This window comes from Equus caballus, chromosome 1, assembly GCF_041296265.1.
Source record: "Equus caballus isolate H_3958 breed thoroughbred chromosome 1, TB-T2T, whole genome shotgun sequence".
Classification (NCBI taxonomy): Eukaryota; Metazoa; Chordata; class Mammalia; order Perissodactyla; family Equidae; genus Equus; species Equus caballus.
The window spans coordinates 33,743,597-33,762,732 of record NC_091684.1 but is presented as its reverse complement, the minus strand read 5'-3'; the positions used below and the strand labels follow the sequence as shown (position 1 = coordinate 33,762,732).

Sequence of the window (19,136 nt, the reverse complement as noted above, 5' to 3'; positions counted from 1 at the left end):
TTTTCAGGAGAAACTAGAAAACTGGATTTTGTAAAGAATCTAGAATATGGTGGAAAGGAATCCTATATATATGACACACAGAATCCCTCTGTGTGTTATCTGGCTTGCCCCAAGTCCAGGGCAAGTACCTCTGGGAGCCACAACATATTAGACTTTATCAGTCATTCCGACAACAGTCTGAATGAGCTTACCTGTTCATTTTCAAACGGGAGCAATTCCACAGCGAATAAGACTCATATAAAGCAAGGCGCTGACAGAGAGGAGATTGGTGAGATAAACCCAGACCTGGGTCCCAGACAATCTGTAAAGGTGGGTCCCTGGATACCAGGGGCTAGGGAAAGGGAGTGAGAAGCAAGAGCTGCCACAGGGAAGTGAGGGGTCAGCTCTCTTCTACGGGTTGTGCAGGGTCCCTCTACAGACCAGGGGTTTCCATTATGCGTCCCACCGCACCCCTCTGCACCTGAGAGGAGGAAAGTGGAGAGGCAGAGAGAAAAGAAGGTGGGGAAAGAAAGCGAGGTGGGACCGGGCAGAGAAGCAAAGGAGAATAAAGACGGAATAACTTACGGAGGAAAGAGAGATTCACAGGAAACCGAGAGGAGAGAAACAGGGGACAATAAAAGGGGTACAGATCCGGCGTTGACATTTATGCTATACGCCTCGTAAATGAAAATGCTTAAAATGAGGCCACGTATGCCATTGTTAGAGAAAAAAGCATCCTTTCAGCCTAACAGTGGAGAGTTAGTGGGGCAGGGTAGTTAGTGCTGGCCGGGGAGGGAGCAGGGCACGGAGGAAGGAAGACACGCTGGAGGCCGGACCGTCTGTCCTGGCCTCGCCCCCTGCATCCTGCCTCCCACTCGGTCTGGGAAACCTTCCGGACACATTTACTTTACCTCGTCCTCGAGAAGTTCTTTGGGTTTGGGTGGGATTTGAGGTCTCTGAAGAGAAGTCGGAGCTGGCAGAGTGGAGGTCAGCCTCGCCTTTGCCGAAGGCCAGCTGGGCTTACTGGGAAGGGTCTTGCTGAAGGGTGGAGACTGCCTCTGGCTTGATCGATTGTCTTGAAAGGAACAAGAATAACAAAGCACAAGATGAAGGGGCTCTGGCTCATTCCCTGGGTGGAAGCCGCTGTGATCTAGAAAAGTACAAAGCCATGGGCATCTGTGTAGCTACAAGTTGTTAATCGGGGCATTCCTTTAAAGAGTAAAATGACATTTTAGGCAAAAATTTCAATGGCCCATTCATTGACTTACATTATAAAAACCAGAAGAATGTCCTCATCAAAAATATTTCCCCAGGGGCCGGCTGGGTGGCGCAGCAGTTAAGTGCGCACCTTCGGTGCAGCCTGGGGTTCGCCAGTTCAGATCCCGTGTGCAGACATGGCACCCTTGGCAAAAAAGCCATACTGTGGTGGGCGTCTCACATATAAAGTAGAGGAAGATGGGCGCGAATGTTAGGTCAGGGCCAGTCTTCCACAGCAAAAAGAGGAGGATTGGCAGTAGTTAGCTCAGGGGTAATCTTCCTCCAAAAAAAAAAACCCAAACCATTTCCCCAGGAGGGTAATGGAGAACCTTGGACCAAGGAGAGATGACAGCCCAGCACTCGGTGGAACAGAGGGGACGATGACCTTGGTGGGGTGGGGGTCTAAGGGGGGCGGTTCACTTTGCCCCCTGAACCCTTAAATGCAGTAATTCTCAATCCTGGTTTCACATAAGAACTACCTGGGAGCCTTAAAAAATGCCCAGGCCCAGGCCCCACCGCAGTGCTACTGGTTTGAACTTCTGGGGAGCGACCTGGCATTATAGGTTTTAAAAGTCCCCCAGGTTATTCTAAGGTGTGTTTAGGGTTGTGACTGACTACTCACCTGGGTGAGCTACACCTTCCTCCCCTCCATGAATTCCCTCAAATCATGGAGAACCCGTGATTCCCGCTGGTCCAGGGCTGTCCTCAGCAGGTATTAGGCCAAATGGCCCAGGGTTCAGTCCCCTGCTCTGCCACTCGCTAGTTGCTCCCCTTTGGGCTAATTATTCATTATTCAACCTCTCTGGGACTCATATTCCTCATTTTTAAACTGAGGATCATAATCTCCACCTCAGAGAATTATTGTAGGGATTAGGAGGGAAGCACTGAAGGCAGGAGGAGCAGTGTGTCTGGCAGAGTCAATGCCTAATTAATAGAACTAGTATTATCTATGTGATGCGGTGGAGGGCTTAGGCAATGTGGGGTCGACCCAGACGATGCTGTGAGCGTGGATTTGGACTGATACATTAAGGAAAATCTCAGCACAAGGATAACCTGGCCTGCTCCCCGTGCTGGGAACAGCACAGGCGCCCCCACTGGCCTTGGTGCTGCATTATTGGCTTCCTGCTGCTTCCTCCTGCCACAGCCCACCCTGAGCTGAGCTCGAGCTCAATGCAGCCGCTCCTGCCTGTCATACCGCATCTCTGCTCCCCTCCTGGTGTCTGCTCTTGCCCTCAGCCTGCACTTCTGCCTTGTCGAAGGTGTGCGGTTAACTTCACCTCTGATGCCCTCTCAGCAGCCTCTTTCTGGGTGATGTAGCTGTGCTCAGGCACTAGAGCATCCATTTTGCTGTGCATATGACTCTGTGGGTTTTTGTAGTTTTATTTGCAGCTCTTGGAGTTTACTTAGATTTCTTAAAGTCAGATTTAAGCCCATCAGAAGTAGCAAAACACAGAAGACAAAGCCCTTGAATGAGCCACTTAACCACCCTGAAATTGCATTTTCCTGGTCTGTAAGATGGGCATAATGCAGCCCCGTCCTTCCCAGGGTTGTTCTAATGATTGAACAAGGTGGTTTACCAAACATGGTGGGCGGCGTGCGGAGCAGAGCGGTGAAGAGCGTGGGCTCTTGGGGGCTGAGGGGCCCAGCTCGCATCCCATCTCTATCACTTATAAAATCTTGGCCCGTTAGTTCACTCCTCTGAGCCTCACTTTCTTCCTTGGTGAAGTGGGGGTGAATACGTCTTTCATAAGATCCTTGAGAGGGTGAAGTAGGCCATGAGTGTAAAGCACTAAACTGGAAACTGTAAAAGGTCTGGGAGAATGTCTGCCTTGCCCGCTGCTGGATGCTCAGTGCTCAGCTGAGCTCTGGCACACACTAGGTACTCAATAGATTAATTGTGGCATGAAGCGAGGGGCAGTGCCTGGTACCCATAGAGAGGCAGTTAATGGCAGTGACAATGGACATGGAGCCCTTTACATGTAGGGATGCTCTGTACAAACGCTGGCATCACCATCATCATAATGGGCACGCTCTGCTCCTCACCTTTGCTGAACTTGGTCACCTGATAAGATGGTAACACTGACTTCTTGGGTGACATTAAAAGCCACACTCAGGCCTGGAGGCCAGAGCTGAGCTGCGTCCGTTTAACCTATGAGGCTAATTCTAAGCTTAGCATTCTTTGCCCTCATCCCCATCCATAGTTAAAAATCCACTGTCTAGACTCAGTGTGTCTGGCCTGCCAGCGAGGGGGCAGGCGTGGAGGAAGGAGGGGCGTTAGCACACACTGGGATCCTTGAAGGTCATCCTTATTCTGTACAGACGTCTTAAGAGAAATTCCAGAACCTTGTGTGCAGGAAGCTCGAAGAGAAGCGGGAACTAATCTCAGGGTTGATTTCTCATGGACTGCCGAGTTTTGGGGTGGGCATGGGGTTGAGCAACCATCAGGGCATGCTCATTTTATTTCTGACTGTTTTTCATATTCCCGATTTAGGAAGCATAGCTTTCCCCTTCGAATGGGCAAGCTTTCCAGCTGGCGCTCCATTACCGGTGAGTGACCAGATGACCCGCTCGGAGGTGGTGAGAGTGGGAGACGCCCACCATCCTGCAACCTCGGCCTTCCCCTACCTCCCCCTGTGCGGAAGGCTGAGCGCCCAGGGTCTGGGGGGTGCCTCACCTATGTACTCGCCCCTGGTGCAGGGCAGGGCTGGATGAACTGTCCTCGTCTCCTGCTCAGCGGGCGGCGGCTCATAACTATCGTCCCCAGTCTCCTCGGCGGGCAGCACGTACATCTCTGAGTCCGAGTGCTCGTCTGGGTTTTCATAGTCGCTGTCCTGCAAGTGCAGACACCATGCTCAGGGCTCTGTACTCAGTGGTCAGGGCAGCTCCTGCCTTAGGGGGTCACAGCTGCTCCCCCAACGTAAGGAAGCAAGGCTTGGGGAGGCTGGCTAACCAAGGTTAGGGAGCCGTGAAGAGGCAAAGCTCAGTGGAAGCCAGGCCTTTCTGCCTACAGAGTTTATCGCCTTGACCACTATCCTGGGGGAACGCTGGACCATTTAACCCGAAGAGTGGCTGAAACTGTGTGTGTTGTCAAAGAACAGTAGGAGATAAAATATATTCTAAAAAGATAGAAAAAGGGCTCAATAAAATAGAATAACTAATAGGTTTCATTTATCATGACTGCTGATGGTTGAGGAAAAAGTAAGTGTAAGAAGGAGAGGGTAAGGGGATGCCCAGAAATATAGATACCTCTGAGGAGATGAGGCTTCTAAAAAAATTTTTTTAAACAGAGCTGGCAAGCTGCAGGGGCCAGGCTTCAAACTGACCCAGAGTCCATTCTCTTTCTTTCTTTTTTTTAATATAAGTCAATATTGAAAAATACGCTAACATGGTCTAAAGTTCAAACAGTCTAGAAGGATCTAGAGTAAAGTCTCCCTCTCGGCTGCTCTCTCAGTTCCTCTCCCCAGAGGCAGCGTTACCAGTCCTTGTGCACTTTGTTCAAGATAGTTTATGTGTAGAGTGTACATACATATATTCGTGTGGGGGATGTATTTGATTCAGGACTTAAGAGGGCCTCTGGCCTCTGTGTCCACTGACCCCACAGAGTGCCTGACACAATGCAGGATCCGTGCATGACTTTCCAATGAATGGGTGATGCACCTGCCTTTTGGCCTGTCACCTTTCACTTGCAATTGTGCAACATCGATGCAGATAAAGCGTGGTGCAGGTGTAGTGCTTCCTTCATTGCTGTATCCTCAGGGCCTGTAATGGCCGGCACATGATGGGAGCTCAGTATGTTTGGAATGAATGCATGAATATATGAGTGAGGACTGTGCTTTCCTCCTCAGTCCACAAGGAGATGGGGAGAGAGGAGAAGAATGGGTTGGAGAGTAGGTAGGGAACGAGAAAGGGGGCTGCAAAGACAGCTTTTCCTGAGGTGGCTGGAGGAGTGTTGGGAGAGGGAACGAAAGGAGCTAGGAGCCCCAGACGGGGAGAGCCAGGAAGGGACAGGAAGGGGTGAGGTAAGAAGTTCCTGTAGGGAGGATTTTCCGAAATCCCTATCTCAGGAATAGCAGATTTGGCGGGGTGGGGGAAGCTCAACCATCCTTCCTGAACATGAATATGAAATTAGACTGAATAGGATAATGATAATAATAATAATTATTATAACTGAATTTCTATGCACTGCATACCTCATTTACTCTTCACCATAATCATATGAGATAGGGGGTTTTTTTGGGTTTTTTTGGTGAGGAAGATTGGCCCTGAGCTAACATCTGTGCCAGTCTTCCTCTATTTTATATGTAGGACGCCACCACAGCATGGCTTGATGAGCAGTACGTAGGTCTGTGGCTGGGATCTGAACCCATGAATCCCAGGCTGCTGAAGCAGAGCATACAAACTTAACCACTACACCACTGGGCCAGCCCCTGAGACAGTTTTTCTAAAATCCCATTTTATAGTCAAGGAAACAGAGGCACAGAAGAGTTGAATAATTTGAGTCTGCAATCTGTGTTCTGGAGAAGCCAATGGGTATTCTTAGGAAGGGGGCCTTGGAGGTGGAGTGGGAGTGAAAGGATGGCCCGGGCGGGGGCAGGGGGCTTAAGAGGGCAAGAGCTTGGCTTCCCAAGGCTAGTCTAGTCCAGCATGAGGGGCTTAGGACACTCCCCTCCAATACAATAGAATGCGCTGAATGCCTTTTTATCAAGAGAATAAAAAGCGAAATCTGTTCAAACTTCTGAGACAATTAAAAAAAAATCTCCTTTGCCCGAAATTATGCTAAATTCTGGCAAAAAAAGTCATTCATTCATTCAGTATTTGAGCAAGTGCAATACGGTGGACAATCTGATGGAAACTTTGAAGAAGAGATGTGTCATCAGATAAAAACCTTTTCGAATTGTCCATTCATTCATTCATTCATTCAATTAATATTTATTGAGCACCTACTACAAGCCAGGCATTGTGCTTGACTCTGAGCACAGTCCCTGCCCTCACAGAACTTGCGTTCTAGCAGGGGAGACCAGTGACAAACAAATAGTGAATAATGAGAAGTAGATGGTCAAACAGATAAAATAGCTATCACTGGCGATGGATGCACTTAGGGGAATGACCAGGGTCCTGAGACAGAGAGTCGTGGGAGGAGAGGATCCACCTCGGATGCGGGTGCTGAAAAGGTCTTCCTGGGAAGGAGACGTTTAAGCCAAGCCTGAAGGACAAGAAGGAGCCCACAAAGGGAGGAAGAATGGGGGCGTTCTTTGGTTTCTCCTCTCTTCCCTTCTTCCTTCGCCTGCCCAGGGACCATGAGTCTGAATTCCTGAGGCAGGCAGGACCTCGGTCTATTGTAGGAACTGAGGGCAGGCCTGTGTGCTGGGGTGTGATGAGCAAGGCCCTGCTGAGAGGGTGTGTGGAAGGCTGGACATGTCTGCAGGGGCTGGATTTCATCAGGCTGGAGGCCTCAGCAACAAGCCTAGATTTCATTCTGTGTGCAATGGGAATCCGATAAGGTAAAAATAACTGTGAGTACTCTGAATACCAGCAGAAAATGGGGACGTTCACTCAGTCCTTATTATAGCCGGCACCTTAATTTTGGTTGTTTGACTTTGGGACACGAGTCACTCTCTCCTCTCCAGGCTGGTTTCATTTTGTGTTTTCTAAGTCCCCATGCGTGCTCTTTTTATCCAGCAAGTGAGCAAGCTCAATTTTCTTGGCTTCCTGGTGAACGTGGACCAGCTTCTTAACTTTGCCACAGATGTGACCCGGCGCGTGCAGCCAGCAGGGGGCGCAGCAGCAGTGCTTCTAGGGGATCAGAGGCTGCCGCGCCAAGGAGGAATTCCGTGCCCCAGTGACTCGCAGAGAGGCCATCTCTTCCCCTCTTTTAAAAGATCTTTTCTCTGCAGTTGAAAAGAGAGGAACTCCCGTCTCCTAATTCTCCGAATAAACTCTGGGTGATGTACACAGCGCGGAGCTGGGCTTAGGCTCAATTCTGGGCACTGGACCAGAGTCCTGGGTGCTCATTCCACTGGGCCACTGAGTCACTGAGTGATGGTGGGCAAGTCATTCTCATGCTCTTGGCGTTGATTTCCCTATCTTTAAAATGGGATGTGTGGTTGAGTGGAGGCCCTCTTGGATCCCTTCCAGATATAAAACTCACAGATTGGAGCAGGCTAACACTGGATGAATTTGATGTAAATGAGGAATAATTATTGTGAAGAAAAGATTTTAGGATGTCTTGTCCATACAAGACTCAGCCCAAGAGAGAGAAGTGGCTGCTGGGGCCCTCTGGGTTGCAGAGCCACCTAGAAGAGGTTGACAGTTACTTCTGACACACCACCCCCAATGTCATCATGGCCAGGTCCCTCTCTCTCACTCTGTGGCCCTCAGAGTCTGCCAGTGTCCTCTTGGTCACGGCAAGCACCATGGAGCTTAAAAGCCTGGTTCCGAGATCTGAGGGCCTGGGTTTGAATTTTGCAACTGCCAATTACTTAAACTCTCCTCGCCTTGGTTTCTTCACCTGTAAAATGGGCAGGGCTGACATTCAAAATGTTTAACAACTAATATGGCCCAGCTACTGATCGTGGCCCCGAAGAGTGTCCCGGAGGTCCTGGATGTGCCAGGTGATCACTCTTTAGTTGTCCTTTGGTTTAGGGCTCCTAGGCAGGGGCCAGGTGGTGATGGGGGTATTGGGGAATTCAGGGCAGAGGCATTTGCCAACTGATAAGAAAATATGTAAACATTTTAACATCTGTTTTGGCTGTGCTGGTGAGTACTCTGAATACCAGCAGAAAATGGGGACAAGAATGCCTACTCATAGGGCTGTGGCGAGGATTAGATGAGGTAATGCGTATAAAGCTCGCAGCCTGGCACATAGTGGTGTTAGCTCAAGTCAGCTGTTATGAGGTTATTGCTGCCTTGTCTGTAGGTGGCCCTTCCAACCCGGTCATCTCACCTCTGTGATGTGCAGCTGACTACCAGCCTGTAATTCAGAAACAACCCCTTAAAAAGGCTTCCCATGGGCCCTGGTGGAAGCAGTACCCTCCCGTCCCAGGAGCAAATACTCACAAAGTCATCTGACCACTGCTCCTCTTCATCAGCAGGGCTCCCTGAAATGACATATGGGAAGCAGAACACACAGGCGTAAATCGCAGCCGGCCAGCTCCACTCTGTCCACAAGCAGCCCGCACCTGTCTTCCCTGCCCTCGCGCTTCCTGGTCCCATTTACTTGGCCTTCCTTGAGCGGTTATTACAGTCACTCATGTTCATTCACTTTCAAATCTTCTTTTTTTTAAAGTCGATTCTCAAAGATTCTTAAGAGAAGTCCAACTGGGGCAGACAGATGGTGCATCCAACCCATGTCTGTCTTTGTCAAAGGACATTTTTGGGACCTTAGAGTAACCCAGTAGAGACCTGCAAACCATACTGTGCTGCTTCCAAGGATTTCTTTGAATCAGTATGTGGATGGTGTAGTAGGAAGGGCACGGCACAGGGAGTCAGATAGACCTAAATTCTCCTCCAGGCTCTGTTCCAAACTCGTTGGAGAGTGGGCAAGAATACCTAACATCTCTTGGCCTCAGTTTCCAGATTTGTAAAATGAGGGGATAGCTTCTATGATTCTCTCTGGCTCTAACTTTGACTTTTTTATAAAAAAACTTTTTATCCAGTGCTTTACCACATGCCAGGCAATGTTATCAGAGCTTTGTGTTCATTTAGCTCTCTCAAAAACCTTATGAGGAAACGGAGGCCTAGAGAAAATAAGTCATTTGTGCAAGGTCAGGTAGTAAACGGTGCAGCCAGGGGTTGAACCCCGCAGGTTGACTTCCAAGCATGTGCTCTGAGCCCCAGCTCCGTGCTGCCTCACTGTCTTTGAGCTCCAGGGGGCAGGCACTGTCCTAGGCTCCACAGGAGGTAGAAAAATGGCTATAATAGCCCTTAAGTAGCTTATGATCTTGAAGAATAAAATAGGTCTGAATTATGACAGCCAAGGAGAATATTTGACCCTTTTCCTCCAAAACGCATTTAGGATATGAGAATCTTAGCATCCACCTCATCACACAAACTGACCTTAGAGGTTAAATATGATGGACTCCTCTATGTAGGAGATCAACCAGACACAGGTCCAGATGGCAGAGTGGCTACAACAACTGCGCCATGGAGGGTCCTAGCTCCTCTCCCACCCCACTGAGCAGCCACAGGCGGATGGTTCCTGAATCTTCCAAAACCGCGGAAGAAATTTTCTTGCCATTTCTACCCCCTGCCATGGCAGACCACTGACTTCAGCTCCAGCGAGGTTCCGCAGACACACAAGGAAAAGAATTTCGGAGGTGAAGTGGGGGCAGGAAGGATATCTTTGGATCAAAGTGGCCAGATTTTAAGCAATGGCAGCAATAGCGCCCTCTATTGGGAAAACATGATAGGCGCTAAGAAGGAGCTCCATTTCACAAGTCAAATATGGGTCACACTTAGACATTAACAGAAAATAATTCCCATTAAATTATTCTTTGGGTTGACTTATACCAAATTATAGTGTATTGCAATCATTAGGGTTTGCTAAGAAACTCTAAGAGAATCGGTGAATAAGTCCTCTTCCCAATTGCCAATACTTGGCCCAGTGGGGGAATACGTTTCTAATACCTTAAGTTTGGGGATAACTGAAGATCAACACTTAAGCTGGCAAGATGTTTTTGTTTCAACCATTTAAAATATAAACCTTTACAAAATGCTTTTGTGAAACACCCTGTTTCAGTGAGTCAGGGTCCACTTTAGGATCAGTAACTATGAAAGCAGATGCAGTAGTCATCTAACCAGTTTTTGCATCTCCGTTATCTTTCCTCTCCAACACATCCTTCCTACTGTTTCTAGTTATCTTCTTAATATAAAGGTTGGATCATGCTGTTGTTGTCCTCAGGAATCACCAGGGGCTCCCCATGGAGTAAAGTCAAGGTTCTGTGTCAACACATTCAAATGCCTCTCTCTACCCGCTTTCCCTCCATTGACTTCTCTTGTGGCGGTCTTTCTGGTTCACTTCCAGTAATACCGGGCAGCTTGTTCCTCCCATCCTGCACTTTTGATAGTTCTCTGCTCTGCCCATGCTGCTCTCTCAGCCCGTCTACCTTCTTCCATGGAAATATTTGTCATTCTTCCTCCAAAACTTCTTCCCCACTTCCCCTGGTCATAACCCATCACTCCTTCCTCTGGGCCCTCTTAGATGATTCTGGCACCTAGATGTCACATGGACTTCATTCTGCCCTGTGCAATTATTAAGTTATTTCTGTCTCTCTGTACTGAAAAGCAAGGCCTATCTCATTTATCTTTATATCTGGATGGCATTTTGCATTTGTAATCCATGCACTAATAAAGGTATGAACCAGTAAATGAGTTGAATCAATGAAAATTAGGATAATAATAATTGATTACACTTATTGAACTTCCATTGTGCCAGGTGCTAGGCTAACTGTTACAAATGTATTTCTTCATTTATCTTCAAAACAGGATACATAGTAGGTGCTATTATTATATCTATTTTGCAGTTGAGGAAACTGGGGCTAAGAGCTCATATGGCTAGTGAGCATGGGGGCTGGATTGGAGGCCAGGCTATGTGTATTGGCTCCAGTAGCTGAAATCTCATGTGAACCACCTGGCCCTCCACTGAGCACTCAGATGAAACCCGGAGAAATGAGAATGCCCAATCCAGGCATCATGGCACATTGAGGCAGAAAAGAGAGAAAAGCATCATGTGGGAGAGGTCATCTGATGGTGCCCCCCACTCCAGCTACACCCATCTTCTGGTCCCACAGGTACCTCACAGCTTCATACTCATAAAGTCACAACCTTGCAGGTCATCACCCAGACTGAAAAATGTGACAGTCCAAAGTACTAGATGCAAAGTAGTGGGTGGTTTTCCAGCATCTCAGGGAGCCTCCCAAAGTGTGAAAGTAGTAGTTTTAGAACCAGCTTCCTTGATTCAGATTCTAGCTCTGCTCTTTACTACCTGCTTGGCAATGGACTGGTACTTTAATTGTTTACAGCTTAATTTCCTCACCTTTAAAACAAGGCTGATAGTGCCTGACTCATGTTTTTATGAGAATTAAATAATATAATAAATGTGAAGTGCTTTGCAAAGCCTGGCATACAGTAAATGCTTTATTAATGTTACTTATTGTTGTCTTGGGTATTGACAATGTCTTAATAAACCCTCAAAACAAGGCCAAAACGATTTCACTTTAATGGCAACCACACAGTAGGACTAGCACAAGGAAAAGGATCCAAGAAAGTCTCCAATGTAGTGGATAAAATCTTCAGAAGGGTCAGTTCAAGGTTAATTAGGCCATGTGGTTTAATTTGGGCTGTGGGATAGCACGCCTCTATCAGGAAGCTGAGATGCTGGTTGGACCTCCCTGTCAGAGAAGCCTTTTTTATTATGTCCTGTTCCTGGTTTGGGTCTTATGCTCCATTTACTGTGTCATAATCCCATGACACAATAGAGGGACTCCTCTCCTTGCCTGGCCCTGGCTTTGCTATTTGCATGGCCCTCCCAAGACTGCGGGCACAGCACCTGGCACTATGGGACACATGAGAATGGCCATGATGTCCCCATGGCCCCCATCTCAGCATCTGCTCCAGGTCAAGACATGCAGGGTTTTCAGCTTAGGCTCTGGGGTCAGGCTGCCTTGCTCAACATCCTGATTCTGCTGTTTGCTGGTAGTGTGACCTTAGGTAAACTGTTTGACCTCTGGGCCTCAGTTTTCTCTTCACTAAAATGGACATTATTCGTAGTACCTCTATCATAGGGTTTTGAGAGAATGAAAATGAAATAACACATGGAAAGTGCTTAGAAGAATACCTGATACATACGTAGTGTAAAGGCTCAAAGAGTGATCAATATTACTATTCATTGACTTTTTCTTTAATTCTCACAATAACCTGAAGGATAGGTATTCCTATCTCCAGATTAGGAATCTGAGGCTCAGGGAAGTTGCAAAACTTTCTAAGTTCACATAGTGCCTAGGGGGCAAAGCCAGATTCCAACCCAGGCCAAAAGGACCCCAAAGTCTCATCAAGACACCCTGTATAATGGAAATAAAAGACCTAGAGTCTAGAAGAACAACCATGTATCAGGCCGAGGATGATCCAGTTCGGTGTAAAATTTCCTGATAAACGTCCGAGCACCTGGAATCACGGCCAGGTGCTGGGGAAGTGCGGAGATGGGTGTGCTCAGTGAGGGCTGAGGGGTTGCAAGAGGCTATGTGTCAAAGGTGGGATGGAACTCAGCTTTGAAGGATGAGCACGATTTGGGGGAGAGAATGAAGATGAAGGATGGCGTCCTCCTTGCATCTGCTAAGATAGGGGGGTTCTTGTGTGTCGGAGCCAGAGGCAGGGCTTAGCCGATTGGTGGAAGGGGGTATCCGCAAGGTGCAGACACATACAGAATGAACGAGCTGCACTGGAGAATCACAGGAGAAATATGCCAAGTGGGAAAACAAAGCTAGATTTGTTGCCAGCCAAGGGGCTGCTCCAGCCACAGTGGACACTGCAGGTTCCAGTGACAAAGCTGGGAGTGGGGAGGTTGGCGAGGATGGTGTTTGAACAACTCAGGTGTGAAGAGACAAAGTCTGAACCAGGCTGGGGGTCTTGGGAATGGGTGGGGATGGCTGGAAGGACACTGAAGGACTCTGTGGTGAGAACTTAAGTGAAGGGATGAAGGTGAGGGTGTGAATTCAGCTTCTCAGTTCTGGGTCATCAGGAGCCCAGAGACCCTGCGGCGGATGCTGGTGGCATTCCAGGTACTGGCATTGAGGGGAGCACTCCAGAGCTGTGTTTCTGACCTACAGCCTCAGTTGTGGCCCTGATCCTACTCTGGAGGCCAAGCTCTGGGCCCCTGGGCCCTGCCCATTTCTCCCCTTACAGAGCTGGTGGTGGGACTCAGGGGGCAGTTGGAACCATAGCAGGATGCAGGAAGGAAAGTAGGGAGGTGGGCTAGCTGCGGTGGTGGAGACAGACAGGGAAGAAACAGAAAGCAGAACTACAGATGCTGCGGGGGAGGCAGCAAGTGGACAGTCTGTATACCCTGGGAGGAGAAAGGGATGTGTCTTGTGAGGGGAGCTGAGGCCAAGGCCCAGATCCAAGCTGGCTGGGAGAGGTGATTTGAGTCTAAATACTTAACATCTTAGAAATTCTCTTTTTCTGTATGTTCTTTCATCCCTTTACAGGGCTCTATTAACAGAGGGCTGGGTGTGTGGAAACGGGGGACATAGTCCTGGCTTACCCATCACCTGGCTGTGTGACCTAGGGCAGTCACTTTGCCTCTCTGGGCTCCAGTTATCCCTAACATGAGAAGCTTGGATTGGGTGATCTTTCAGGACTTTCTAGGCTTTAAACTACCTGTGAGTCCAAGTCTCATTCCTCTATTCTTAGTTCCATGAGGCAGGACTCATGTCGAATATAGCTCTCCCCATGGCAGCTTTGCTGGTACCACCAGTTAGGGTGTAAATGCGAGACAGAAAATGAAGTGAATGCTGGCTTCACTAAGGACACCAGGGCAGGGGCAAAAGCAGTGTTATATTTCACTTCCTCAGTGGAGAAAGGTTGTTATGCATACCCTGTGTTTCTGTGGTGGACATTTACCCAAGAATCCCTGTCCAGCTACCTTCCTTTGCCGCCTCTCCCCCTTTATTATTGCTTTGATCTCCTCTCTGCATGACATCATGGTGGGCGGAGAAGGTGGACCTTCTGGGGACATCACAACAGCCCCTGGATATCAGGGCCCAAAGGTATAAGGAGAGAGGCCTTGCTCAGTTCTGACTCTCAGGTGCTTGTGGAGTGAGCAGTGGAGCTTCTGAAATGACCCCAACAGACTCTGGGGACACCACAACTGATCTCCCCTACCGTCCCTTCCAAGCCAGACTCAGGCTTCAATGATACAGGAAGCTGTTCACCCTGAAAGCTCAGTAAGCAAGTTCTGGTGTTAATGTCAGAGGCTGTGGGGCCTTCAGAATAATAAGAAATGCCCAAGAAAAGTGTATCCATCTCAGCTTGGGTCAAAGAGAAGAATAGTGGAGTGGGAGCCTTCCTTTTAGTGGCTGCAGTAACCCTGGACAGGTTACTTAGTGTTCCTGAGATTCATTTTCCTCATCTGCAAAACTGAGATAGTCGTTTCCATACAATGGTGCTAATAGGAGATTAAATGAGCTTAGCATAATGCCCAGAGCAGAGTAAATACCCAACACAGTTTAGATATCTTCCCTTTCCACAGCAACAGCTGGTGTGGGGGTCATGCACTCTGCTCAGTGGACCGTGAGGTCCCTGCAGGCAGTGGTCCTTCCTCAGAGACAAAGTAGGGACGTGTGGTCTGAACTGAAAGCAGCAGGCTCCACACTGGCCTGATCTGCATCTGTAGCTCCGTTCTTCATATAATTCAAACTTTGTCCTCTACACTCTAAATGAAGGAGGGACTGTGGTGGCTCTTCTGCTGACCTCTGGGGGGCGCTGGCCCTTTCCATCCACTGCTTTCTGAAGGTCAGCATCAGCAAGATCAACGCACTCTACCAGCTTAGAGTTTGGGGAAGCCATTTGCTTCTGGGACTGGAAAGAGGATATAATTTCAGCAACCGGAGGAAAAGGGGGCGCTGCTTCAGGAGCCTTGGGGAGACCAAATTTGCACTGGCCTCCAGGGAGCACTTGTCTGGCCTCCCAGTGTCAGGAGGTCTGGTGGGCTAAAGTCTCCCAGCACTGGGGCCTCTGAGGTTCTGGAAGACTCTGTGGGTTTAGGAGGAACTGTCAGGCTGGTTTCTGAGGCCCTGGGCTTGCAGCTGTGCAGGGACCCCAAGGCTCAGGGGAAGGAGATAGAAATGCTCCTGGGACATGAGTTGGTGGGGGGATGGCAAGGAAGGTACTAGCTGCAGGTGGTGATGGTGGTTTTGCCAAAAGGACCTTTTCTGGAGGTTGAGTGTAAGAGCAGGGAGACTAGGTGCGGCCTATTGGTCTGGTGAAGCAATGGGTGAATTTCTAAGATCCTGGAACTTCAATGGATTTGTCTTTCAGTTCAGGAGAAGCAATAAGGACAGAGTTGGTGGTTTACAGCAGGGCTCAAATCCCCTAGAGTTCTTGTTAAAATGCAAATTCTGATCCAGTACTTCTAGGGTTGGGCAACAATTCTGCATTTCTTTTCTTTTCTTTTTTTTTTAATGACAATTTATCAGTGCTGGTATACTTTTTTCTTTTTTAAAGATTGGCACCTGAGCTAATATCTGTTGCTAATCTTTTTTTTTTCTTCTTCTTCTTCTTCTCCCCATAATGCCCTCAGTGCATAGTTGTATGTTAATAGTTGCAGGTCCTTCTGGTTGTGGCATGTGGGATGCCGCCTCAGCATGGGCCTGATGAGCCGTGCCATGTCTGCACTCAGGATCTGAACCAGCGAAACCCTGGGCCGCCGAAGTGGAGCATGTGAACTTAACCACTCGGCCATGGGACTGGCCACCGATTCTGCATTTCTAACAAGCTCCCAGATGATACTGATGCTGCCAAGCTAGGGATCACACTTTGAGTAACTAAGGCTTAGAAGACTCAGCTGGGCCATGTTTCTGATTCCAAGAGAGATTAAGTACAAATGTACTAATATCAAGACTATTTGGGGGGTTTCAGGGAAGAGAGTAGGTGTCTGAAGTTCAGAAATGGGTCACTTCTGAGCATCAGGGAGATTGGAAGATGCAACTTCCTAAAGCCAGGGAAGGTGAGGAGAGGCCCATTTCATCGCTGGGCCCTGGCTCCAAAGATCTGTGTTTCTGCGGGAGGGTAGAGTATTAGCAGTGGTGGGAACCTGGCAGATCTTCTAGTTCAGTCCCTGCACGACATGAATAAGGAGAGGAGAGAGAACTGTCCAAGGTTACGCACCCAGTTAGCAGCTAGATTGGAAGGACTTTGTATGTGGGCTCAGTGGTTTGCAATTTTTCTTGTTGGTGATGTAGAGCCATAAAAATATTTAAGCAAAGGTATTTCAGAACAATTCTCTGGTGGAGGTTGAGAGGACCATATGGATTAGGAATTAAGGAGACTTCTTAGCGGCTTCTGTACCAGAACAAGCAAGAGAGATTGAGGACCTGAGCCGTAGCTATGTGAATAGAGAGGGGCAAAAATATTTGAGAGACACTTAAAGAGATAGACTCGGTAGGATTTAGAGATTAATTTTTTTTGTAGAGGATGAGGGAAGAGGAGGAATCAGGGAGATCCCCAGTGTGTATGGGTTAGGCAAAAGGATAAATAAATGATGAATGCTACCTGCTTTTAACCCAAGTAAAAAATAGAGGGAAAGGAGGGGCCTAAGTGAGGGACTGGGCAAGGAGATAGCTGAGTATGAGAGGACCATCAAGAGAAATGTCCACCCTGAAATAAGATTTATCAGTCTACTTTGGTTTACAAGAATTGCCCCTGAGATCCTAATATTTGTGTTCAGAATCTCAATGCTGGTTCATCTACAAACTGACAAATGTTCCTGCTCATCCCCAGGACTCAAATTAAACGTTGTCTCCTCAGGGAGACTTTCCGTGACTACCTAATTTCTTCTCCCACCCCACGGTGACGCCCTGTTACCGCACCTGCCACTTACCTTCCTACCAATACCATGCTTGGTAATTCGTATTTACCTGTTTGCATTCTCGTTTATTATCTGACTCCCCTCTAGTCATTAAGTACCCTAAGACCAGGGCCTATATTTTGTTCCTTACTGCATCTCTAACACAGCGAGTAACACACAGGACACACTCGTGTAATATTTGTTGAATGAATCAAAGAATGTGTGGAGTGGCTGAAGCATCTGGAGATGTTTATTTTAGAGAAGAAACCACTCAAATGACCTAACGTAATTCTATCCTTTGACGTTGCAACTCTATTTCCACTGTTGTTAATGTTTGAAACTTGTACTGTGTGGCCATCTGGACAGACTGAGGAAACCACAGGGAAACGTATTGCATCTGTATCTCACCAGGGCTGTCCATCCCTGACTGGACCAGACAGGCTTGGGAGGGCATCGCAGGAGGTGTCCAAGCAGAAAGTGGGCCTCGGTTGTGGGGTACACGGTGGTGGGGTAGGTTGAAGCTTTGGATTGGATGTCAGACTACATGACCTCTGGGGGCTCCTATTAAGCCTGAGACTCCATAATTTTCCCATCAAACCTGTTTGGCTACGTAATAGATTTAGTCTGCTTTGTTTTCTTTTCTTTTTTAGACCTTGGAGAGAAGGGTGCATTTGTTCTCGTTTGTTAACTGAGCAGCTCCTTTGCCTTTGCATTAGGTAGATTTTAAAGCCCAGAACAGATTCTTTCCTTTTTAGTTCTAAACTGCAAAGGAATCCCCTGATCCACTGTCTAGACTTGCTGACCGACTGGCAAGGTGAGGTCAATAAATACTCTGTGAACTAGTGAGTTCTGGAAAGTGGTCCAGTGGGTCAGTGACCAGACTTGGTATGATGGTCGGCATTTCTCAGTGTGCTGAGATCTCATTAGCGCCCAAGAGGAACCAAACTATCTGATTGATTGCTATCTTGATCAGTGGCAGAAAAAATAAAATAAAATTGTAATCATCCTCTAAGCTTGTGATTTGGTTGTAGCTGAGCCCTGTAGAGAAGAGTCTTCGTTGAGGTCTGTAGCCCTGTGGTTTTTACTGAAGGCTGTACAGATCTGCCCACGTCCAGGAAATCTTTATACTTAAGCCAACAGAAAAAGATTTTAGACCTATCCTCCCAAGGTATCTGCTCCAGGAAAGGAAAGTGTGTTGGAATTTTTACACTGCTCACCACTGCCATAAACACTCCCAATCTCAAAACTAACTCCTTTCCCTCTGACAAAGTTGATCCTGGTTGGAATGGGGTCGCAGGGCCAAACTCAGAGAGGATTGAGTAACCATGTGACGTCAATAATTTATTCCCACACACCACCCCCTTCACTGACCCTCAAGTATTCATTTTAACAGTTCTTTAGGAAGCTTTCCCTTCTTCGCTTCCTCCACATCCCCCATCTCAGATTAGATTAGCTACTGATGCTATGAACTTCCACAGAACTGTGTGCTTCCCCATCACACTGAATCATAATCGCTTTTAACATCATCTATCTTCCTTCCAGACTATAAATTCTGTGAGTATGGAGACTATATCTATCTTGTTTAGCACTGTGTTTCTAAGATCTTCTATGTGCCTGGCACATGGGAGATGCTTAATAAATATTCGATAAACAGATGAGTAGATGGATGGATGGATGGATGGAAGGAGTACTACATGCCCACTATAGTCAAATGCCTAATAGATTTGGTCATTCTTAAGACTAAGATAAGTACTTTTGTTTTAGATGAGTAGAACAGAATTCCTTTTCCAACAAGTGAATATGAACATTAAATTAGTCGAGTTAAAGTATTTTAGAAATACTCTTACCTGAGGCATAATCCCTTTGAGGAACACTTGGAGGTGCTTTGACTTTCAGCCTGTAGATAACAACCATCAGACAAATGGTCAGTGGGTAAGACAACTGTTGTGAAGGCCCATAATATAAGCAGATTTAGAGATAACACCTAGATAACGAATAGCATAACCCATCACATGGAAAGACTTAATGTATTGTAACCTAGTGAAGCCTGCATCAGAGGTTTCCCACCTCTCCCCACCTCCCCAGGGCAGTGGGCTGTGACTTGATAAGGGGAAGTCAGGCGGCGAAAGGGCTCTGGGAGGTCAGATACTAGTAAGCACTGAGTTCAGAGGGTCGAGGAAGGTAAATGTTGATTGGTTGATGGGAATGTGAGAGAAGATGAACTCTATTTTAATAAATAATTTAATAAAGACTTTAAATAACAGGGAAAAAAAAGCTATAACAAGCCCTTAAGTTGTAGGTTGGACTGAAATTATTTTTGCACCATCGAAAAAAATGCCAA

General features: G+C 47.5%; 1 protein-coding gene across 4 annotated transcripts in view; it reads right to left on the bottom strand.

Moving 5' to 3' along the window:
* Window positions 1-19,136, bottom strand: part of BLNK (B cell linker) — a 98,100-nt gene that overhangs the window by 36,657 nt on the left and 42,307 nt on the right. For all 4 annotated transcript variants that reach the window (XM_070223625.1, XM_070223618.1, XM_005602352.4 and 1 more), the window contains 4 exons: window positions 18,643-18,692; window positions 8,293-8,333; window positions 3,911-4,067; window positions 891-1,054 (listed from right to left, as the gene is read on the bottom strand). In XM_070223625.1, the coding sequence (XP_070079726.1) occupies window positions 891-1,054; window positions 3,911-4,067; window positions 8,293-8,333; window positions 18,643-18,692 (412 nt within the window). The remainder of the gene's footprint in view (window positions 1-890; window positions 1,055-3,910; window positions 4,068-8,292; window positions 8,334-18,642; window positions 18,693-19,136) is intronic.